At 44.5% G+C, this 18,889-nt stretch overlaps 2 protein-coding genes across 3 annotated transcripts in view; one reads left to right on the top strand and one right to left on the bottom strand.

Moving 5' to 3' along the window:
• coq9 (coenzyme Q9 homolog (S. cerevisiae)) overlaps positions 1-5,119 on the bottom strand; it is a 32,536-nt gene extending 27,417 nt beyond the window's left edge. Inside the window, exons 1-2 of the mRNA XM_063067358.1 lie at positions 4,966-5,119; positions 4,468-4,594 (exon numbers count right to left, since the gene is read on the bottom strand). Coding sequence (XP_062923428.1) covers positions 4,468-4,594; positions 4,966-5,086 — 248 coding nt within the window. The 5' untranslated portion in view covers positions 5,087-5,119. The remainder of the gene's footprint in view (positions 1-4,467; positions 4,595-4,965) is intronic.
• A 28-nt stretch (positions 5,120-5,147) lies between these two features.
• ciapin1 (cytokine induced apoptosis inhibitor 1) overlaps positions 5,148-18,889 on the top strand; it is a 51,264-nt gene continuing 37,522 nt past the window's right edge. Inside the window, exons 1-2 of one of the 2 annotated variants that reach the window (XM_063066579.1) lie at positions 5,148-5,244; positions 6,790-6,953. In XM_063066579.1, coding sequence (XP_062922649.1) covers positions 6,797-6,953 — 157 coding nt within the window. In that variant the 5' untranslated portion in view covers positions 5,148-5,244; positions 6,790-6,796. Of the gene's footprint in view, positions 5,245-6,786; positions 6,954-18,889 lie in introns of both variants that reach the window. The other variant, XM_063066580.1, reaches the window with a different exon arrangement.

The raw sequence follows: 18,889 nt of genomic DNA, 5'->3' as shown, positions 1-18,889 counted from the left end.
GCATCCACTTCACCACTCCACTGCCCTCACAGTAGGTGTGACAACACCCCACAACCATCCAGGGAAGTAAAAAGCCCTTGCAGGTGAGGCAAAGGTGCAACCTCACCTTTTCCACTCATGCCCACTGCAATTTGCCTACAGCATTAACAACTGAGGCCTCAACACTGATCCCTCTGACTAGTTGAGCCAAACGAGACCTATGGCCCACCTTCCAGACAATTTTTAAGAAAAATCCCTCTTTTATAAAACCACAATTACTCTGCTTTTTTCTTTCATAATTTTCCTGCTATAGTGTCTTTAATAACTTCCCTATGACATAATCAGCCTATAAATTCCCGCACTAATGAAAATCAAAAGAACTGCAGACCTGTAACGGTAACTCTTTCTCTTCCCACAATAAAACCTTTCTGGTTTATGAATTGAATTCACTGTCACTTCCCTTCCAGAATGGCTAACTTAAAGGCACCACTCAGCTCTCCAGTCTTATTCGTTCCCAGAGGTTCCTATTTCCCTTGTCTTTGCAGATTCCTGTTCTCTGTTCCTTCCTTGAATTTGCAGTTTTCCAACTTCTGGGACCCTGACAGTTTACAGGGAATTTTAGTAGATTACAAATAACAAATCCACTAACTCTGCAGTTTTTGGTTAACAATTTCTGATGTTTCATTTTCAATGTTAGATACCTCTCATACCTACTAAACTGTTCAAGTTGGCCTGTGAGTGGGACTCATGATTCTCAAACGTCAACTACCTGCAGAACCTTTGCAATCAGGCCTGGGATATTTTTACTCAGCCAGTCTGGGTTAAGGGACGGTGCAGTGAAAGGGGAAATTGAATAGTAAGTGCAGGCAGGAGCCACACTAAGAAAAACCTAGGCCCAGTGGAATGGGGCACACAACACTTTTTCATCACAACACACATAAAAGTTGCTGGGGAACGCAGCAGGCCAGGCAGCATCTCTAGGAAGAGGTGCAGTTGACGTTTCAGGCCGAGACCCTTCGTCAGGACTGAAATGTCGACTGCACCTCTTCCTAGAGATGCTGCCTGGCCTGCTGCGTTCACCAGCAACTTTTATGTGTTGCTTGAATTTCCAGCATCTGCAGAATTCCTGTTGTTTACTTTCTCATCACACTGGTTTTCACTCCACAACTAGCACACTGACACTCATTACATGTGAGGATGCCAGTAAACAGATACCTGAAGGTGATATTGACATTGGCTAGTACAGTGGAGCCCAGAGAGACCCCAACTCACCCATAAAATGCAGGAGGCTGTTCCACCACTTGTGCCTTCTACACCATTTAATTAGATCACTGACCTAAGTTTCACATTCCTGCACTTACCCTACATCCCTTGAATCTTTTAACATGCAGACATCCATCTACCCATTCTTATTATAGACATAACCTCAGCATTCACAGCCCTCTCAAGAAGAGAATTCTAAAAGATTTGCTGACCTCTGGGTGAAGAAAGTTCTCATCTCTGTCCAAAATTAGTAGCATTTTGTTTAGTTCCATACTCACCAGCCAGGGAAAGATACATTGGCATGGCCGTGTACCAGAGGAATTTTGTACAGTCTGAAGATTTCACCTCATTTTTTTTCAAGCTCCAAGTTTAGACACAGTCCAATCTGGAGAATCTTTACTACTTTTCCACCATTGCCAGTATATCTCTATTTGGGTCAAGAGACTAGACGTATACACATTCCAGATGCAGTCTCACCAGAGTTGTGTTCAAGTGCAGTATCAGATCTTCACTCCTGCATTCTTGGTGTACTGTTTGCCCTTTTAATTGTTTGCTGTACTTACATATTAAAGTTAATGATTCATGTCTAAGGATATTTGGGTCCTCAACACCTTGCAATTGCTTACCATTTAAACAAGAAGACAATCACCCATTTTTCCATATTATTTTATATTTGCCAGACCTTGCCAATTCACTTGAACAATCTACCTGCCCCGTTCTACATCCTCTTGATGGTGCACATTGGCACCCAGCTTTGTGTCATTAAAAAAAGGTCTATTTTACTCCTCCAGTGACCTCAGTTGTGAACGAAAAGCCCTGGCAATATACTCCGTAGCATTCACAGCCTTCAAACCTGAAAATGAGGCATTTATTCCTATTCTGTCCATCAACCAAAACACAGAAAATCTGCAGATACTGGAAATCCAAAACAACACACACAAAATGCTGGAGGAACTCAGCAGGTCAGGCAGCATCCATGGAAATGAACAAATAGTTGATGCTTCAGGTCAAGAATCCTGCTTCAGAATAAAAGGGGGGCGGTGAGAAGGGGGATAGTTAGAAGGTGATAGGTTAAGCCAGGTGGGTAGGAAAGGCAAAGGGCTGGAGAAGAAGGAATCTGATGGGAGAGGAAAGTGAACCATAGGAGAAAGGAGAGGAGGAGGAGGAGGAGCACCAGGAGGAGGTGACAAGCAGGTGAGAAGAGGCAAGAAGCCAGAGTGAAAACAGAAGAAGAGGGAATTTTTTTTTAAAACAAAAGGAGAACTCTGTTTTCATTCCTCAGGGTGCAGACTACCCAGACGGAATATAAGGTGTTGCTCCTCCACCCTGAGGGTGTCCTCATCATGCCACAACAGGAGGCCACGGGTCGACATGTCCGAACAGGAACAAGAATGGGAATGGGATTTTAAAAGTTTGGCCATTAGGAAGCTCCATTTTTGGCGGATGGAGCAGCGGTACTTGACAAATTAGTCCCCTAACTCATGACGGGTCTCACCAATGCAGAGGAGGCAACATTGGGAGCACTGGACTTAATGGATGGCCCCAGGAGAATCATAGGTAGTCTTGCCGCACTGAATGGTGGTGAGGAAGGAGGTGAATGGGCAGATACAGCACTTTGGCCACTTGCAGGGATAAGTGCTGGCAGAAAGATTTGTGGCGAGAGACAAATGGACAAAGGAATCACAGAGGGACTGATCCTTGCAGAAAGCAGAGAGAGGGAGAGAAAATACGTGTTTGGTAATAGGATCTCTTTGCAGATGGTGGAAGTTGTGGAAAATGTGTTGGATGTAAAGGCTCATAGGGTGTAGGTAAGGACGAAAGGGCCTCTATCACTATTAAGGGGCCAGGAAGATGAGGTGAGCGCAGATATTGGAGAAATGGAGGAGAAGCGAATGAGGCAGCATCGATGGTGGAGGAAGGGAAACTCCGTTCTTTGGAGGGGGACATCTCTGACGTCCTGGAAAGGAGGGCCTCATCCTGGGAACAGGTGCAGTAGAAACAAAGGAACTGAGAAAAGGGAATAGCACTTTTACGGGAGACAGGGTGGGAAGAGGTATAGTCAAAATAGCCGAGGAAATCAGTAGGATATTAAAACCATAGTACCCAAACAGCCCAAACACCCAAGCATGACCAGACTGGGTTTACTCTCTGAGATTAGTCATCTGATGCTCCCAGTTTCACTGTCAGCCATTCCTTCAATCAACTGTATCAGGTATATAAACAATACTTAAAATGTTGACACAGTCATTCAACCTAGTAATTACACAGTTTCATAACTTTTCTGTTACGTTTGTAGAGATCCCACATGGAAAAAAGCTCTTCAGTTCACTGTCCATGGCGATCATAAAATATCCAAATGCACCCCAATCAACTTCCCCAGAATTTACACTCACTTACATACTGCGGGCAATTCAAAGCTGCTGATCAACCTATTAGTACAACTTTGCAAATACCGAGGGACAAATCTTCAAGGTCATAATAGCATGCACACTTGATACAGAGAAAGCACAAGGTCAGGATTGAATCTATGTCTCTGGAGCTATAAGTAAGCATACTTCAATGGTTATGGTTCTTTTAACTCTGTAAACAGTCAGCAGATGCATACTTTTTCTAGGTTAACATAATTTAAAGACTCCCATTCAATTATCTGCTGTAACAAAAGACAATCTGTTTTTCTTCATATTTCCATACAGATCTGAATGAATAGTTCAGCAATCGACAGCTCAGGAAGAGTTAGCATCTATGGAAAAAAGTACTGCCAACGTTTCGGGCTGAAACCCTTTGGCAGGCCTATAGATGCTGCCTGGCCTGCTGAGTTCCTCCAGCATTTTGTGTGTTTTGCTCGGATTTCCAGCATCTGCAGATTTTCTCTTGTTTATATTCTGAGGTTTCAGTTTTTTGAAAGAACAATGCAGTCAGTTATATTTCCTGAACTTTCTACATTTTCCTGACAACGAATCGTCTATGTGAACATTCATTTTTGGCAGCAGTAACTTGCACCACTCTTTATAGACCGTTTCACAAATCACAAATGCCTGAACAATCAACTCCAATTAACCATTGTTTTCTGACAGAAATTTTACAATCCACACTTGACAAAAAAAAACTTACTAACTTTTCCCTGGCCTCCTTCACAAGATGCAGCTGTTAAAACCCCAGAACCTAGATTCCTGCTATAGCAAATAACATGACTTTACTGTGTGGAACTGCAGCAGTTCAGCTTACCTGGAGTGGAAGTCTTGATGCTCACTGTCTGTCTGGGTGTTGTGGGAGTGTTCCCCACTAACCATTCTTAATTGTACTGATGTATGCAGAAGACCCCTGTGTAGTCTGTTCTGGAAACATAATCCAGCTGGCAGGAGAGAGAAAGGTCATCAATCCTCTCCAGTCAACAAGGAACACAGAAAACGCACCATTCACATCAAGCACAGCACAGGTACATCAGAGGTCAATTCTTCAGACTCTTCGGATAAGGTACTGACCAGGTTCCGCACAGAAAGAAACTCCCCAAACATCACTGTAGCTTGGCATCAAGCCAGAGGTCCAAACAGCCAATCCCACCAGACAGTTAGGGGCTCCACTCTCGCCCCCACCCCAATACTCACCTCTCGAACATACCCAGGTATCTTCCACACCGTCCACTACCGCCTCCCGCACACACCTGACCCACACCCCCACATCGCCGAGCTCCAACCCCCCACCGCCCTTTGAACACCGTCGTACCTGCGAACTCGAACCCTCGCCCGCCTTCAGCAGGGCGATGCGGCGCCCGTCCCGGCGCCGACCAACCGCCAGCGATCACTCGGTGCAGCAGCCGCTGAGCCACCCTCCATCGCAGCGCCATCGCGGTCCCGCCTCCCCCCGCTCGCTGACGTCATCCGCGCGCTCCCGTCCGCTCGTGACGTCAACGCCGCACTCCCGTCCGCGTGCGCACGGCCTGGGTTGAGTTGCGTCGGACCGTCCCCGACCGGTGGAGGAGAAGGCCCGGGGCCGAGCCTGCCAGTGAGTGAAATGGTTTCTGGAGAACGATGCTGAGAAGTAGCTGGATGTGGGGGTCGGGGTTTGGGAGTGGTGGAGACGTGGAGTCCAGGGGTGAGGGTGGTGTTTGAGGAGAGTTCGGTGCCAGTCGTATCACACGGTGATGGGCGTTCAGAGTAAATTCTTTGTCAAAGGACACATTTCTCACCATAAGATTCATTTACTTTCGGGAATTCACAATAAATTTAAAGGAACACAATAGAGTAAGTGAAAACCGCACACAAGGTGGACTTCCAGTGTGCAAAAGACAACAACCTGCAAATGCAAAAGCATTTCAGTGTTGGGGTGAGTCAAGTTATCATCTCTTGTTCAGGTGCCTGATGGTGGACTGGAAACAACTATTCCTGAACCTGGAGGTGTGGGTGCTGAGGCTCCTTTACCTTCTTGATGGCAGCAGTGAGAAAAGAGCATGTCCTGGGTGTTGGGGGTCCCTGTTGATGGATTCTGCTTTCCCGAGACAGCACTCTGTGTAGCTGTTCTCAATAGTGGAGAGGGCTTTACTTATGATGGTTTGTCTCTCTCTTAAAGAATGGCATGAGACTTGCAATTTTCCAGTCCTCCAGAACTATTCCAGAATCTGGTGACTCTTGAAATATCACTACTAATGCTAGCATAAGCTCTCCCGTTACCTTTTTCAGAACCCTGGGGTGTAGTCCATCTGTCCCAGGTGACTTGGGCCTTTCAGCTTGCCAAGCACCTTCTCCTTAGTAATAGCAACACTCACTGCTGCCTCCTGACACTCAAATTTCTTGAATACTTCTAATGTCTTCCACAATAAAGACTGGCACAAATTACTTATTATGTTCATTGCCCATTTCTTTGTCCCCCTTTGGTCTTCAGTGATCCAATATCCACTCTTGCTTCTCGTTTACTCTATATAAATGAGAAGTCTTTTGGTATCCCCTTTTATATTATTGGATAACTTGCCTTCATATGTCCTGTTTTAGCTTGTCAACTACGACAAATGTACAAAGATACCAAAATGATTTTGGTCAGAGGAATGAGATACTTGAAAGTGCAAAAGCAGAGCTTGATACACGACATCATGGACTGTTGGAGACTATATACAGTGTGTTTGGATGATTGTGAAATCGGAAATGAAAGTAAGGAAATCGCTGCAAGGCTGATCCCACTTCCATATAAAACTGGTATTGACGACTGCCATAATAGTATTATGTTCTATTTGGGACATTGAAGATGTTGAGACTTAAAAGGAGGTACAGAAGGGGTTTACAACATTGCTGAGGGTGAAGTTTAGCTGTGTGTATCTGACTGGAGCTATTCTTATTGCAGAGAATATTTCTCCATCTCGCCCCAACCATCTGTGTTCTACCTTCCCTCCACCTTGCCACCTCTACAGCTTCCTCCCACCTTTCCCTGAACCCAGCTCTTTTCTCCCAATCAGCACAATCTTTATGCTACCTTCAGTATTCTACCTCCTGTGGTGAATAATCTTGTAAATTCTACTCCCAGACAGCATTCTAATGTTTCCCATCTGTTCCAAAGCAGGTTTGCAATGGATCTGTTTGATATCAAACCAGGAGACAATGTGGTAGTGATCTGGGACAACGTGACCACAGCTGAATCTAACTCCAAGCTGGTGCAGGATATTCGGACAGTTACTGGCTCTTCAACACACGTGGCAATGGAGAACATTGAGAGGTTGCAGATATGTAGGTATTGAGAACAATGATTGTTTGCGGTTTACCTTGCCATACCTTTGAGTATGCAGAGAGGCTCTCGGGGAGACTTTTCGTGGCCTGAGCATAACTTTTCTTTAGACAGCATGGTAACATAGCAGTTAGCACAATGCTTTACAGCGCAAGGTTTCACAGATAGGAGTTTTATTCCTGCTGTTTTCTGTAAGGAATTTGTATATTCTCCCCGTAACCGCATGGGTTTCCCCCTGCATTCCGAAGATGTATAGTTAGTGAGTTTTGGGTATGCTGTGTTGGCACCAGAAACATGGTGACACTTGAAGGCTGCCTCCTGGCACAGCCATGGACTGTGTTGGTGGTTGACGGAAATGATGCATTTCACTGTATATATTGATGTTTAGATGTATGTGTAACAAATAAAGCTAATTTTTATCTTTGACCCATACTGGTTCTAAGAAGAGCAATCCCATCAGTCCAATCCCTCCCTTTCCCTGTTCCCCTCTAACCCTGCTACTTTATTCCCTCAAACTTATCAATCAACACCAGCTTAATTCATTTGTCCGCTCTTCAGAAGAAGTAATAATTGTGACTGTACCTAAGTTACTGGAGAAGTATGGTGGGCATGAAAGTCTTTATTCATCAAGACAAACAAGCCCGTGGTATTACAGGAAAGATTCTAGGGTGGATAAAGCAGTGGCTGATTGGCAGGAGGCAAAGAGTGGGAATAAAGGGAGCCTTTTCTGACTGGCTGCTGGTGACTAGTGGTGTTCCACACTGGTCTATACTGGTACCGATTCTTTTTGCATTAAATGTCAATGATTTGGATGATGGAATTGATGGCTTTGTTGCAAAATTTGAAGATTAGATTAGATTATGAGGACACTCAGTCCTCGTTTATTGTCATTTGGAAATGCATGCATTAAAAAATGATACAATGTTCCTCCAGAAATATATCACAGAAACGCAGGAGAAACCAAGACTAAAACTGACAAAGCCCACATAATTATAACATATAGTTACAACAGTGCAAAGCAATACTGTAATTTGATAAAGAGCAGACCATGGGCACGGTAAAAAAAAAGTCTCATGATATGAAGATAGGTGGAGGAGCAGGTAGTTTTGAGGAAGTAGAGAGGCTACAGGAGGTCTTAGATTAGGAGAATGGCCAAAGAAATGGCAGATGGAATTTAGCGCAGGGAATTGTATGGTTATGCATTTGCTAGAAGAAATGAAAGTGTACTCTATTTTCTAAATGGAGAGAAAATACAAAAAATTGAGCTGCAAGGGCTTGGAAGTCCTGAGGCAAGATTCCCTAAAGTTGATTTGCAGGTTAAGTCTGTGTAAGGAAGGCAAATGCATTTTTAGCATTCATTTCAAGAGGACCAGAATATAAAAGCAAGGTTGTAATGTTGAACCTTTATAAAGCACTGGTAAGGCCTCAATTGCAGTATTGTGCGCAGGTTTGAACCTCTTCTGTTAGAAATGACGTGCTGAAACTGGAGAGGGTTCAAAGGAGATTTACAGATCCCCGATTCAGTAGCTTTTGATGTCTCTGGGCCTGTATTCACTAGTATTAATAAGAATGAGGGGTGACCTCATTAAACCTATCAAATGGTGAAAGGCCTTGATGTAGTAGATGTGGTGAGGATGTTTCTTATGATAGATACATAAGAACCAGTATGGGTCAAAGATAACTTTATTGATCTTAGCATTACAAGTGCACAGTCTAAGACCAGAGGATACAGCCTCAGAACAGAGAGACGTCAATTTAGAAAGATGAGAAGGAATTTCTTCAGCCAGAGAATGGCAAATCTGTGGAATTCTTTGTCACAGGTAGCTGTAAAGCCAAGTATTTGTGTATATTGTGATGGCTTTGTGGCTAAGTTTGCTGACGATACGAAGATAGGTGGAGGGGCCGGTAGTGCTGAGGAAACGGAGAGTCTACAGAGAGACTTGGATAGGTTAGAAGAATGGGCAAAGAAGTGGCAAATGAAATACAATGTTGGAACGTGTATGGTTATGCACTTTGGCAGTAGAAATAAACGGGCAGACTATTATTTAAATGGGGAAAGAATTCAAAGTTCTGAGATGCAACGGGACTTGGGAGTCCTCGTACAGGATACCCTTAAGGTTAACCTCCAGGTTGAGTCGGTAGTGAAGAAGGCGAATGCAATGTTGGCATTCATTTCTAGAGGAATAGAGTATAGGAGCAGGGATGTGATGTTGAGGCTCTATAAGGCGCTGGTGAGACCTCACTTGGAGTACTGTGGGCAGTTTTGGTCTCCTTATTTAAGAAAGGATGTGCTGACGTTGGAGAGGGTACAGAGAAGATTCACTAGAATGATTCTGTGAATGAGAGGGTTAACATATCAGGACGTTCGTCTGCTCTTGGACTGTATTCCTTGGAGCTTAGAAGAATGAGGGGAGACCTTATAGAAACATTTCGAATGTTGAAAGGCATGGACAGAGTGGATGTGGCAAAGTTGTTTCCCATGGTGGGGGAGTCTAGTACGAGAGGGCATGACTTAAGGATTGAAGGGTGCCCATTCAGAACAGAAATGCGAAGAAATTTTTTTAGTCAGAGGGTGGTGAATCTATGGAATTTGTTGCCACGGGCAGCAGTGGAGGCCAAGTCATTGGGTGTATTAGGGCATCAAAGGTGATGGTGAGAAGGCGGGGGAGTGGGACTAATTGGGAGAATGGATCAGCTCATGATAAAATGGCAGAGCAGACTCGATGGGCTGAATGTCCGACTTCTGCTCCTTTGTCTTATGGTCTTTAAGGCAGATGTTGATAGATTCTTGATTGGTCAAGGTATGAAGGAATACGGTGAGAAGGCAGGAGATTAGGGCTGACAGGAAAATTGGATCAGCCATAATGAAATGGTGGAGCAGACTGAATGGGCCAAAAGAAAGCTGTAGGTGGGAGCTTAACATCAAAGGATATACTTTGTATCAAGGGGGCAGACAGGGAGGCGTAGGTGGTGTGGCTCTGTTGGTAAGAGATGGTATTACATCTTTAGAAACAGAGACATAGGGTCAGAGAATGTTGAATCTTCGTGGGTGGAGTTAAGGAATTACAAAGGTGCAAAAAACATGATGGGAATCATATATAGGCCTCCAAACAGTAGCCAAGATGTGGGGTTGAGATTGCAAAGGGAGCTGGAAAAGGCATTTAATATGAGTACTGACATAATTGTAATGGGGGACTTCAGTATGCAAGGGGATTGGTAAAATCAGGTTGGTGTCAGATCGCCAGAGAGGGAATTTGTTGAATGCCTACGAGATGGCTTTTCAAAGCAGCTTGTGCTTCAGCCGACTTGGGGAAAGCCTTTCTCAAATTGGGTGTTGTGTAATAAACCAGATCTTATTCAGGAGCTCAACATAAAGGAACCCTCAGGAGGCAGTGATCATAATATCATTGAATTCATACTGCAATTTGAGATGGAGAAGCATACTCACATGCATCAGTATCACAATGGAATAAAAAGAATTACCGAGGCATGAGAGAGGAGCTTGCCCAGGTGAATTGGAAGAGGATACTGGCAAGGATGACGTCAGAGCAGAGATGGAAGAAGTTTCTGGGAATAGTTCACAAGGCACAGGATAGATATGTCCCACAGAGGAAGTAGTTCTCAAATGGCAGGGGTAGGCAACCGTGGTTGACAAAGGAAGGTAAGGACTGTGTAATAGCCACGGAAAGGGCATATAAGGTAGCAAAAGTGAGTGGGAAGTTAAGAGCTTTTAAAATCCAGCAAAAGGCAACTAAAAAAGCGATGGAAAGGGAAAAGATGAAATATGAGGGTGGACTAGCCAAAAATATAAAGCAGAATACCAAAAGTTTTTTCAGTTTTATAAAGAGTGAAATGGAGGTGAGAGTTAATATCGGACCACTGGGAAATGATGCTGGTGAGGTAGTAATGGGGGACACAGAAATGGTGGCTGAATTGAATGGGTACTTTGCATCTGTCTTCCTGTGGAAGACTCTAGCAGTGTGCCAGAGGTCTGTGAGTGTCGGTGCAGGAGTGAGTTCCATTGCTATTACAAAGGGAAAAGTGCTTGGCAAACTCAAAGGTCTTCAGGTGGAGAAGTCACCTGGGCCAGATGGATGACATCCCAGAGTCCTCAGAGAGGTTCAAGAGATAATGGATACATTAGTCATGATCTTTCAAGAATTATTTGATCTGGCATGGTCCTGGAGGACTGGAAGATTGCAAATGTCACTCCACTATTTAAGAAGAGAGGATGGCAAAAGAAAGGAAACTATAAGTCAGTTAGCCTAACGTCAGTGATTGGGAAAGTGTTGGAGTCTATTAAGGATGAGGTTTTGAGGTACTTGGAGACTAATAATAAATTAGTCGAAGTCAGAAACAAGGAAGAGTCTGCAGGTGCTGGAAATCCAAGCAACACACACAAATTGCTGGAGGAACTCAGCAACCCAGGCAGCAACTATGAAAAAAAGTATAGTCAGCGTTTTGGGCCGAAACCCTTTGGCAAGACTGGAGAAGAATAGCTGAGGAGTAGATTTGAAAGGTGAGGGAAGGGAGAGAGAAACACTAGGCGATAGGTGAAACAGAGTGGGAGAGGTGAAGCAAAGAGCTAGGAAGTTGATTGGTGAAAGAGACAGAAGCCCATGGAAGAAAGATGAAAGGGTGGGGGATAAGGGAGGTGATGGGCAGACAGAGAGATAACATGAGAGAGGGACAAGACGATGAGAAATAGTGAAGGGAGGGGTGGAGGCATTACTGGAAGTTTGAGTTCATGCCATCAGATTGAGGCTACCCAAACGGAATATAAGATGTTGTTCCTGCAACCTGAGTGTGGCCTTATCAGTGAAGGAGGCCGTGGGTGGACATGTTGGAATGGGAATGGCAAGTGGAATTAAAATGCTTGGCCACTGGAAGATCCTGCTTATTCTGGCTGTATAGTAGGTGGTCAGTGAAGTGGTCTCCCAGTCTACATTGAGTCTCACTGATATACAAGAGGCCACCGAACACAGTATATGACCCCAGCAGACTCACAGGTGAAGCTTCGCCTCACCTGGAAGGACTGTTTGGGACCCTGAATGGTAGTGAGGGAGGAGGTGTAGGGGTAAGTGTAGCACTTGTTCTGCTTGCAAGGATAAGTACCAGGAGGGAGATCAGTGGGGAGGAACGAATGGACAAGGTAGTTGCGTAGAGAGCGATCGCTCTGGAAAGCAGTAAGTGGGAGGGAGGGAAAGACGTGTTTGGTGGTGGGATCCAGTTCGCGGTGGCGGAAGTTTCGGAGAATTATGTGTTGGACAAGGAGGCTGGTGGGGTGGTAGGTGAGGACAAGAGGAACTCTGTCCCTGGTCACGTGGTGGGAAGATGGGGTAAGAGCAGACGTACATGAAGTGGAAGGGATATGGATGAGGGCAGCATTGATGGTGGAGGAAGGGAAGCCCCTTTCTCTGAAAAAGGAGAGCATCTCCTTTGTTCTAAAATGAAAAGCCTCATTCTGAGAGCAGATGCGGCGAAGACTTAGGAATTTAGAGAAGGTGTTTTTACAAGTAGAAGGGTGAGATGAGGTGTAGTCCAAGTAGCTGTAAGAGTCTGTTGGTTTATAATGGACATTGGTGGATAAGCTGTCTCCAGAGATAGAGACAGTGAGATCGAGAATGGGAAGGGACGTGTCAGAAATGGACCAGGTAAATTTGAGTGCCAGGTGCAAGTGATTCTCTTGCCCCTACCCCTCCTCCCTCACTACCATTCAGGGCCCTAAACAGTCCTTCCAGGTGAGACGACACTTCACCTGTGAGTCTTTTGTGGTCATATACTGTGTTCGGTGCTCCCGGTGTGGCCTCTAGTATATCGGTGAGACCCGATGTAGATTGGGAGACCGCTTCACCAAGCATCTACGCTCCGTCCACCAGAACAAGCAGGATCTCCCAGTGGCCACCCATTTTAATTCCACTTACCATTCCCATTCTGATATATCCATCCATGGCCTCCTCCACTGTTGGGATAAGGCCACACTTAGGTTTCAGGAACAACATCTTGTATTCCGTTTGGGTAGCCTCCAACCTGCATGGCGTGAACATCGATTTCTCAGACTTCCAGTAATGTCTCCACCCATCTCCCCTCCCTTTCACCATTTCCCATCTCCTTGTCCCTTTCTCATGTTATCTCCTAGCCCGCCCATTGCCTCCCCTCCGGTGCTCCTTTCTTCCATGGCCTTCCAAGTCTTCTTTCTTCCATGGCCTTCTGTCTCTTTCACCAATCAACTTCCTAGCTCTTTACTTCATCCCTCCCCCTCCAAGTTTCACCTATCGCCTGGTGTTTCTCCCTCCCCTCTTCCCACCTTTCAAATCTACTCCTCAGCTTTTTTTTTTCTCCAGTCCTGCCAAAGGGTTTCAGCCCGAAATGTCGACTGTACCTTTATCCATAGATGCTGCCTCCAGCAGTTTGTGTATGTTAGTCAAAGTCAGTGTGGTTTCTGTTAAGGGAAATCTAGCCTGACAAATCTGTTAGAGTTCTTCATGGAAGTAACAAGCGGGGTGGACAAAGGGGTGCCAGTAGATGTCATTTACTTGCATTATCAGAAGGCATCTTGTAAGGTCCCACACATGAAGCTGCTGAACAAGATAAAATTCTGTGGCGTTACAGGGAAGACAGTGGCATTGCTAGTGGAATGGCTGACAGCAGGCAGCGAGTGGGAATAAAACTGGCCTTTTCTGGTTGGCTGCCGATGACTAGTGGTGTTCCTTAGGGGGTCAGTATTGGGACCACTACTTTTCACATTGTATATCAATGATTTAGATAATGGAATTGATGACTTTGTGGCAAAGTATGTACATGTTACAAAGATAGGTGGTGGGGTAGGTTGTGCTGAGGAAGCAATGTGATTACAGCAGGGTTTAGACAAATTGGAAGAATGGGCAAAAAGTGGCAGATGGCATACAGTGCTGGGAAATGTACGATAATGCATTTTGGTAAAAAGAACAATACTGCAGACTATAAGACCGTAAGACATAGGAGTAGAATTAGGCTATTTGGCCCTTCGAGTCTGCCCCGCCGTTCACTCATGGCTGATCCTTTGTTCTCGTCCTCAACCCCATCCCCCGGACTTCTCACTGTAAACATTGTTGCCATGTCTATTTAAGAGCCTATCAAGCTCTGCCTTAAATGCACCTACCACAGCTGCCCGTGGTAACAAACTCACGACTGTCTGCTAAAGAAATTTCTCCGCATCTCTGTTTTAAATGAATGCACCTCTATCCTGAGGCTCTTGTCCCAGACTCACCCACCATGGGAAACATGCTTTCCACATATACTCTGTCTAGCCCTTGCAACTTTCAGTGAGATTACCTCCCCTGCCCCCGCCCTCATACTTTTCAATTCCAGTGAGTACAGGCCCGGAGCCATTAAAAGTTCCACGTATGATAACCCTTTCTTTCCTGGAATCATCCTTGTGAACCGCCTCTGGACCCTCTCCAATGTCAGCACACCTTTTCTTAGACGAGGAGCCCGAAACTGTTCACGATACTCATGGTGAGGTCTCAACAGTGCCTTATAAAGCCTCAGCATCACATCCCTGTTCTTATATTCAAAACTCTTGCAATGAATGCTAAAATTGCATTTGCTTTCCTCACCACTGACTCAACTTGCAAGTTAACCTTTAGAGTGTTCTTCACAAGGACTCCAAAGTCCCTTTGCTTCACAGATTGTTGCATCTTATCCCTGTTTAGAAAATAGTCTGCACATTTATTTCTACTACCAAAGTGCATGACCACGCATTTTCTAACATTGTATTTCATTTCCCACTTTCTTGCCCATTCTCCTTATCTAAGACTTTCTGCATCATACCTGTTTCCTCAACACTACCTGCCCCTCCACCAGTCTTTGTATCATCCACAAACTTTGCAACAAAGCCATCCATTCCATCATCAAAATCATTGATATACAGCATAGAAAGAAACGTTGCAACACCGACCCGATCCCTGTGGAACATGACTAGTCACTGGCAGCCAACCAGACGAGGATCCTTTTATTCCTACTTGTTGCCTTCCACCAATCAGCCAATGCTCTAACCATGTTAGTAACTTTCCTGTAATACTATGGGCTCTTAACTTGGTAAGCAGCCTCATGTGTGGCACCTTGTCAAAGGCCTTCTGAAAGTCTAAATATACAACATCCTCTGCATCCTGTGTTACTAAGTACTCCATAACCTCATCTTTAACAGTTGACTCCAGCGTCTTCCCAACCACTGAGGTCAGGCCAATTTCCCTTATGTTGCCTTCCTCCTTTCTTACAGAGAGGAGTGACATTTGCAATTTTCCAGTCCTCTGGCACCATGCCAGAGTCCAATGATTTTTGAAAGATCATTGCTAATGCTTTAATAATCTTCAGAACATTAGGGTGCAGTTCATCTGGTCTGGATGACTTATGTACCCATAGGTCTTTCAGCTTTTTGAGCAGCTTGTCCTTTGTAATAGTAACTGCACTCACTTCTCTTCCTTCACACACTACAACATCCGGCATACTGCTAGTGTCTTCCACGGTGAAGACTGATGCAAAATACTCATTCAGTTCAACTGCCATTTATCTCCCTGTCCCCCGTTATATCTCTGGCCTCATTTTCTACAGATCCTATATTCACTCTCACCTCTATTTTTTATATACTAGAAAAAGCATTTACTGTCCATTTTGATATTGTTTGCTAGCTTTCTTTCATATTCCATCTTTTCCCTTCTAATGATTCTTTTAGTTGCTCTCTAAGTTTTTAAAAGCTTCCCAATCCTCTATCTTCCCGCTACTTTTTGCTTTGTTGTATGTCATCTCTTTTGTTTTTACATTAGCTTTGACTTCCTTTGTCAGCCACGGATTTTGCCATTTGAGTATTTCTTCATTTTTGATATACATCTGTCCTGCAGCTTCCTGATTTTCCCCAGAAACTCACGCCATTGCTGCTCTGCTGTTATCCCTGCCAGCATCTCCTTCCAATTTACTTTGGCCAACTACTCTCCCACACCACTGTAATTTCCTTTACTCCACTGAAATACTGCTACGTCAGACTTAACTTTCTCCCTATCAGATTTCAAGTTGAATTCAATCATATTATCACCAGCTCCTAATCTCCTCCAGTTCATTACCTAACACTCTTTACCTTAAGCTTCCTAAATACCCAATCCTCTATAGCTGATCCCCTAGTAGGCTGAACAACAAGAAGCTCTAAAAAGCCATCTCATAGGCATTCAACAAACTTACTCTCTTGAGATCTATTACCAACCTGATTTTCCCAATCAACCTGCATGTTAAAATCTCCCATGACTGTCATAACATTGCCCTTTCAACACATCTTTTCTATTTCCTGTTGTAATCTGTGGTCCACATCTCAGCTACTGTTGAGAGCCCTATTACCTAAATGGGGAGAAGGCTCAAATATCAGAGGTGCAGAGGTCAAGACTCCCAGAAGGTTAATTTACAGGTTGAGTCTGTGGTAAAGAAGGCAAATGCATTGTTGACATTTATTTCAAGGGGAATAGAATATAAAAGCAAGGAGATAATGCTGAGCCTTTTCTAAGACACTAGTCAGGCCGCACTTGTCAACAGTTTTGAGCCCCATATCTCAGAAAAGATGTGTTGTCATTGGAGAGAGTCCACAAGAGGTTCACAAGGACGATTCTGGGAAAGGAGGGGTTAACCTATGAGGAGCATTTGGCAGATTCGGTCCTGTACTCACTGGAATTTAGAAGAATGCTGGGGGAGGGCAAAGAAAATGGTGAGGATGGTGCATGGGGTTGAGTGGGATCTGGGATCAGCCATGATGGAATGGTGGAGCAGACTCGATGGGCTGAATGGCTTAATTCTGCTCCTGTGTCTTATGGCCTTACAGCCAATATCACAAACAAGAGAAAATCTACAGATACTGGAAATCCAAGCACCACACACAAAATGCTGAAGGAACTCAGCAGAGTACAGTTGATGTTTTGGGCTGAGACTCTTCAGCAGGACCTTTCGGCAGAAGGGAAGAGGAAAGGCATTAGAGTAAAAAGGTGGGGGCGGGGGGGAGGAAGAAGGACAACCGAGTAGGTGATAGGTGAAGCCAGGTGGGAAAGTGAGAAAGTGAAAGGTCTGGAGAAGAAAGAATCTGATAGGTGAGGAGAGTGGATCATGGGAGAAAGGAAAGAAGGAGGGACACTGGGGGAGGGGATGGGCAGATGAAGAGTTGAGGTAAGAGACTAGAGTAGGGAATACAAGAAGGAATACAAGAGGGAAGGAAGAGGGGAAAAATTATCGAGAGGAGTAAAAGAAGTTCATGCCATCAGGCTGGAGGCCCACTTAGGCGGAATATGAGTTGTTGCTTCTCTACCTTGAGAATGGCCTCATTGTGGCTAAAGAGGAGGCCGTGGACCGAAATGTCAGAATAGGAATGAGGATAGCAATTAAAATGATTGGCCAGCCGAAAGTTTTGTTTTTTGGTGGATGGAGCGGAGGTGTTTGACAAAGAGGTCCCCAATTAAAATCAGTTCTCACTCATGTAGGAGAGGTTGCATCAGGAGCACCAGATACAAGAGACTCACAGGTGCTGTTTGGGGCCCTGAATGGAGCTAAGGGAGGAGGTAAACAGACATGTGTAACATTCCTGTTGCTTTTAAGGATATGCGCCTGAAGAGAATCAGAATCAGGTTTATTATCACCAGCATGTGACGTGAAACTTGTTAACTTAGCAATAGCAGTTCAGTGCAATACATAATCTAGCAGAGAGAGAGAAAAAAATAATAATAAATAAAATACAACATAATAATAACCCTAACCCTAAATCAATTACGAGTATTGAATAGATTATTAAAAAATGTGCAAAAACAGAAATACTGTATATTAAAAGTGAGGTAGTGTCCAAAGCTTCAAAATCCATTTAGGAATCAGATGGCAGAGGGGAAGAAGCTGTTCCTAAATCGCTGAGTGTGTGCCTTCAGGATTCTGTATCTCCTACCTGATGGTAACAGTGAGAAAAGGGCATGCCCTGGGTGCTAGAGGTCTTTAATAATGGACACTGCCTTTCTGAGACACTGCTCCCTGAAGATGTCCTGGGTACTTTGTAAGCTAGTGTCCAAGATGGAGATGACTGGATTTACAACCTTCTGCAGTCTCTTTCGGTCCTGTGCAGTAGCCCCTCCGTACCAGACAGTGATGCAGCCTGTCAGAATGCTCTCCATGGTACAACTATAGAAGTTTAGTGTATTTGCTGACATGCCAAATAGCTTCAAACTCCTGATAAAGTATAACCGTTGTCTTGCCTTCTTTATAACTACATCAATATGTTCGGACCAGATTGGATCCTCAGAGATCTTGACACCCAGGAACTTGATGCTGCTCATTCTCTGATTCTCTGACTCTCTGACGGTCGAATGGAAAAGGGAATCACACTGGGAGCTTAGAGTGGGTGGGGGTGTGGGAGAAGTGGTAAAGATGTGTTAGAATGGCATTGAAGATGGCAGAAGTTGCAGAGAGTTATGTGTTGCATGTGGAGGCTGATGGGGAGGTGAGGACAAGAGTTTCTCTGTCCCTGTTAAAGTGGCAGGAAGACTAGTTGAGCACAGGTGTCCAGGAAATGGAGAAGATACAGGCGAGGGCAGCATCAATGGTAAAGGAAGGAATACCCCATTCTTTGAAGAAAGAGGACGTCTCTGATGTCCAGAAATGAAAGCCTCATTCTGGAAACATGCTGTGGAGACAAAAGAACTGAGAAAAGCATTTTTACAGGAGATGGTAGGAAGAGATATAGTCAAGATAGCTGTGGGAATCGGTAGGTTTATAAAAAATGTTGGTAGGTAGTTTGTCTACAGAGATGGAGACAGAGATTGAGAACGGGGAGAGAGGAATCAGAAATAGACCGTGAATTTAAGGGCAGGGTGAAAGTTGGAGGTAAAGTGTTCATGAAGCATCACCAATGTATTTGTCAATTTTGTGCAGGAAGGGTTGGGGAGCA

Source organism: Mobula hypostoma, chromosome 14, assembly GCF_963921235.1.
Source record: "Mobula hypostoma chromosome 14, sMobHyp1.1, whole genome shotgun sequence".
Lineage (NCBI taxonomy): Eukaryota > Metazoa > Chordata > Chondrichthyes > Myliobatiformes > Myliobatidae > Mobula > Mobula hypostoma.
This window is presented reverse-complemented; position numbering and strand designations above follow the sequence as displayed.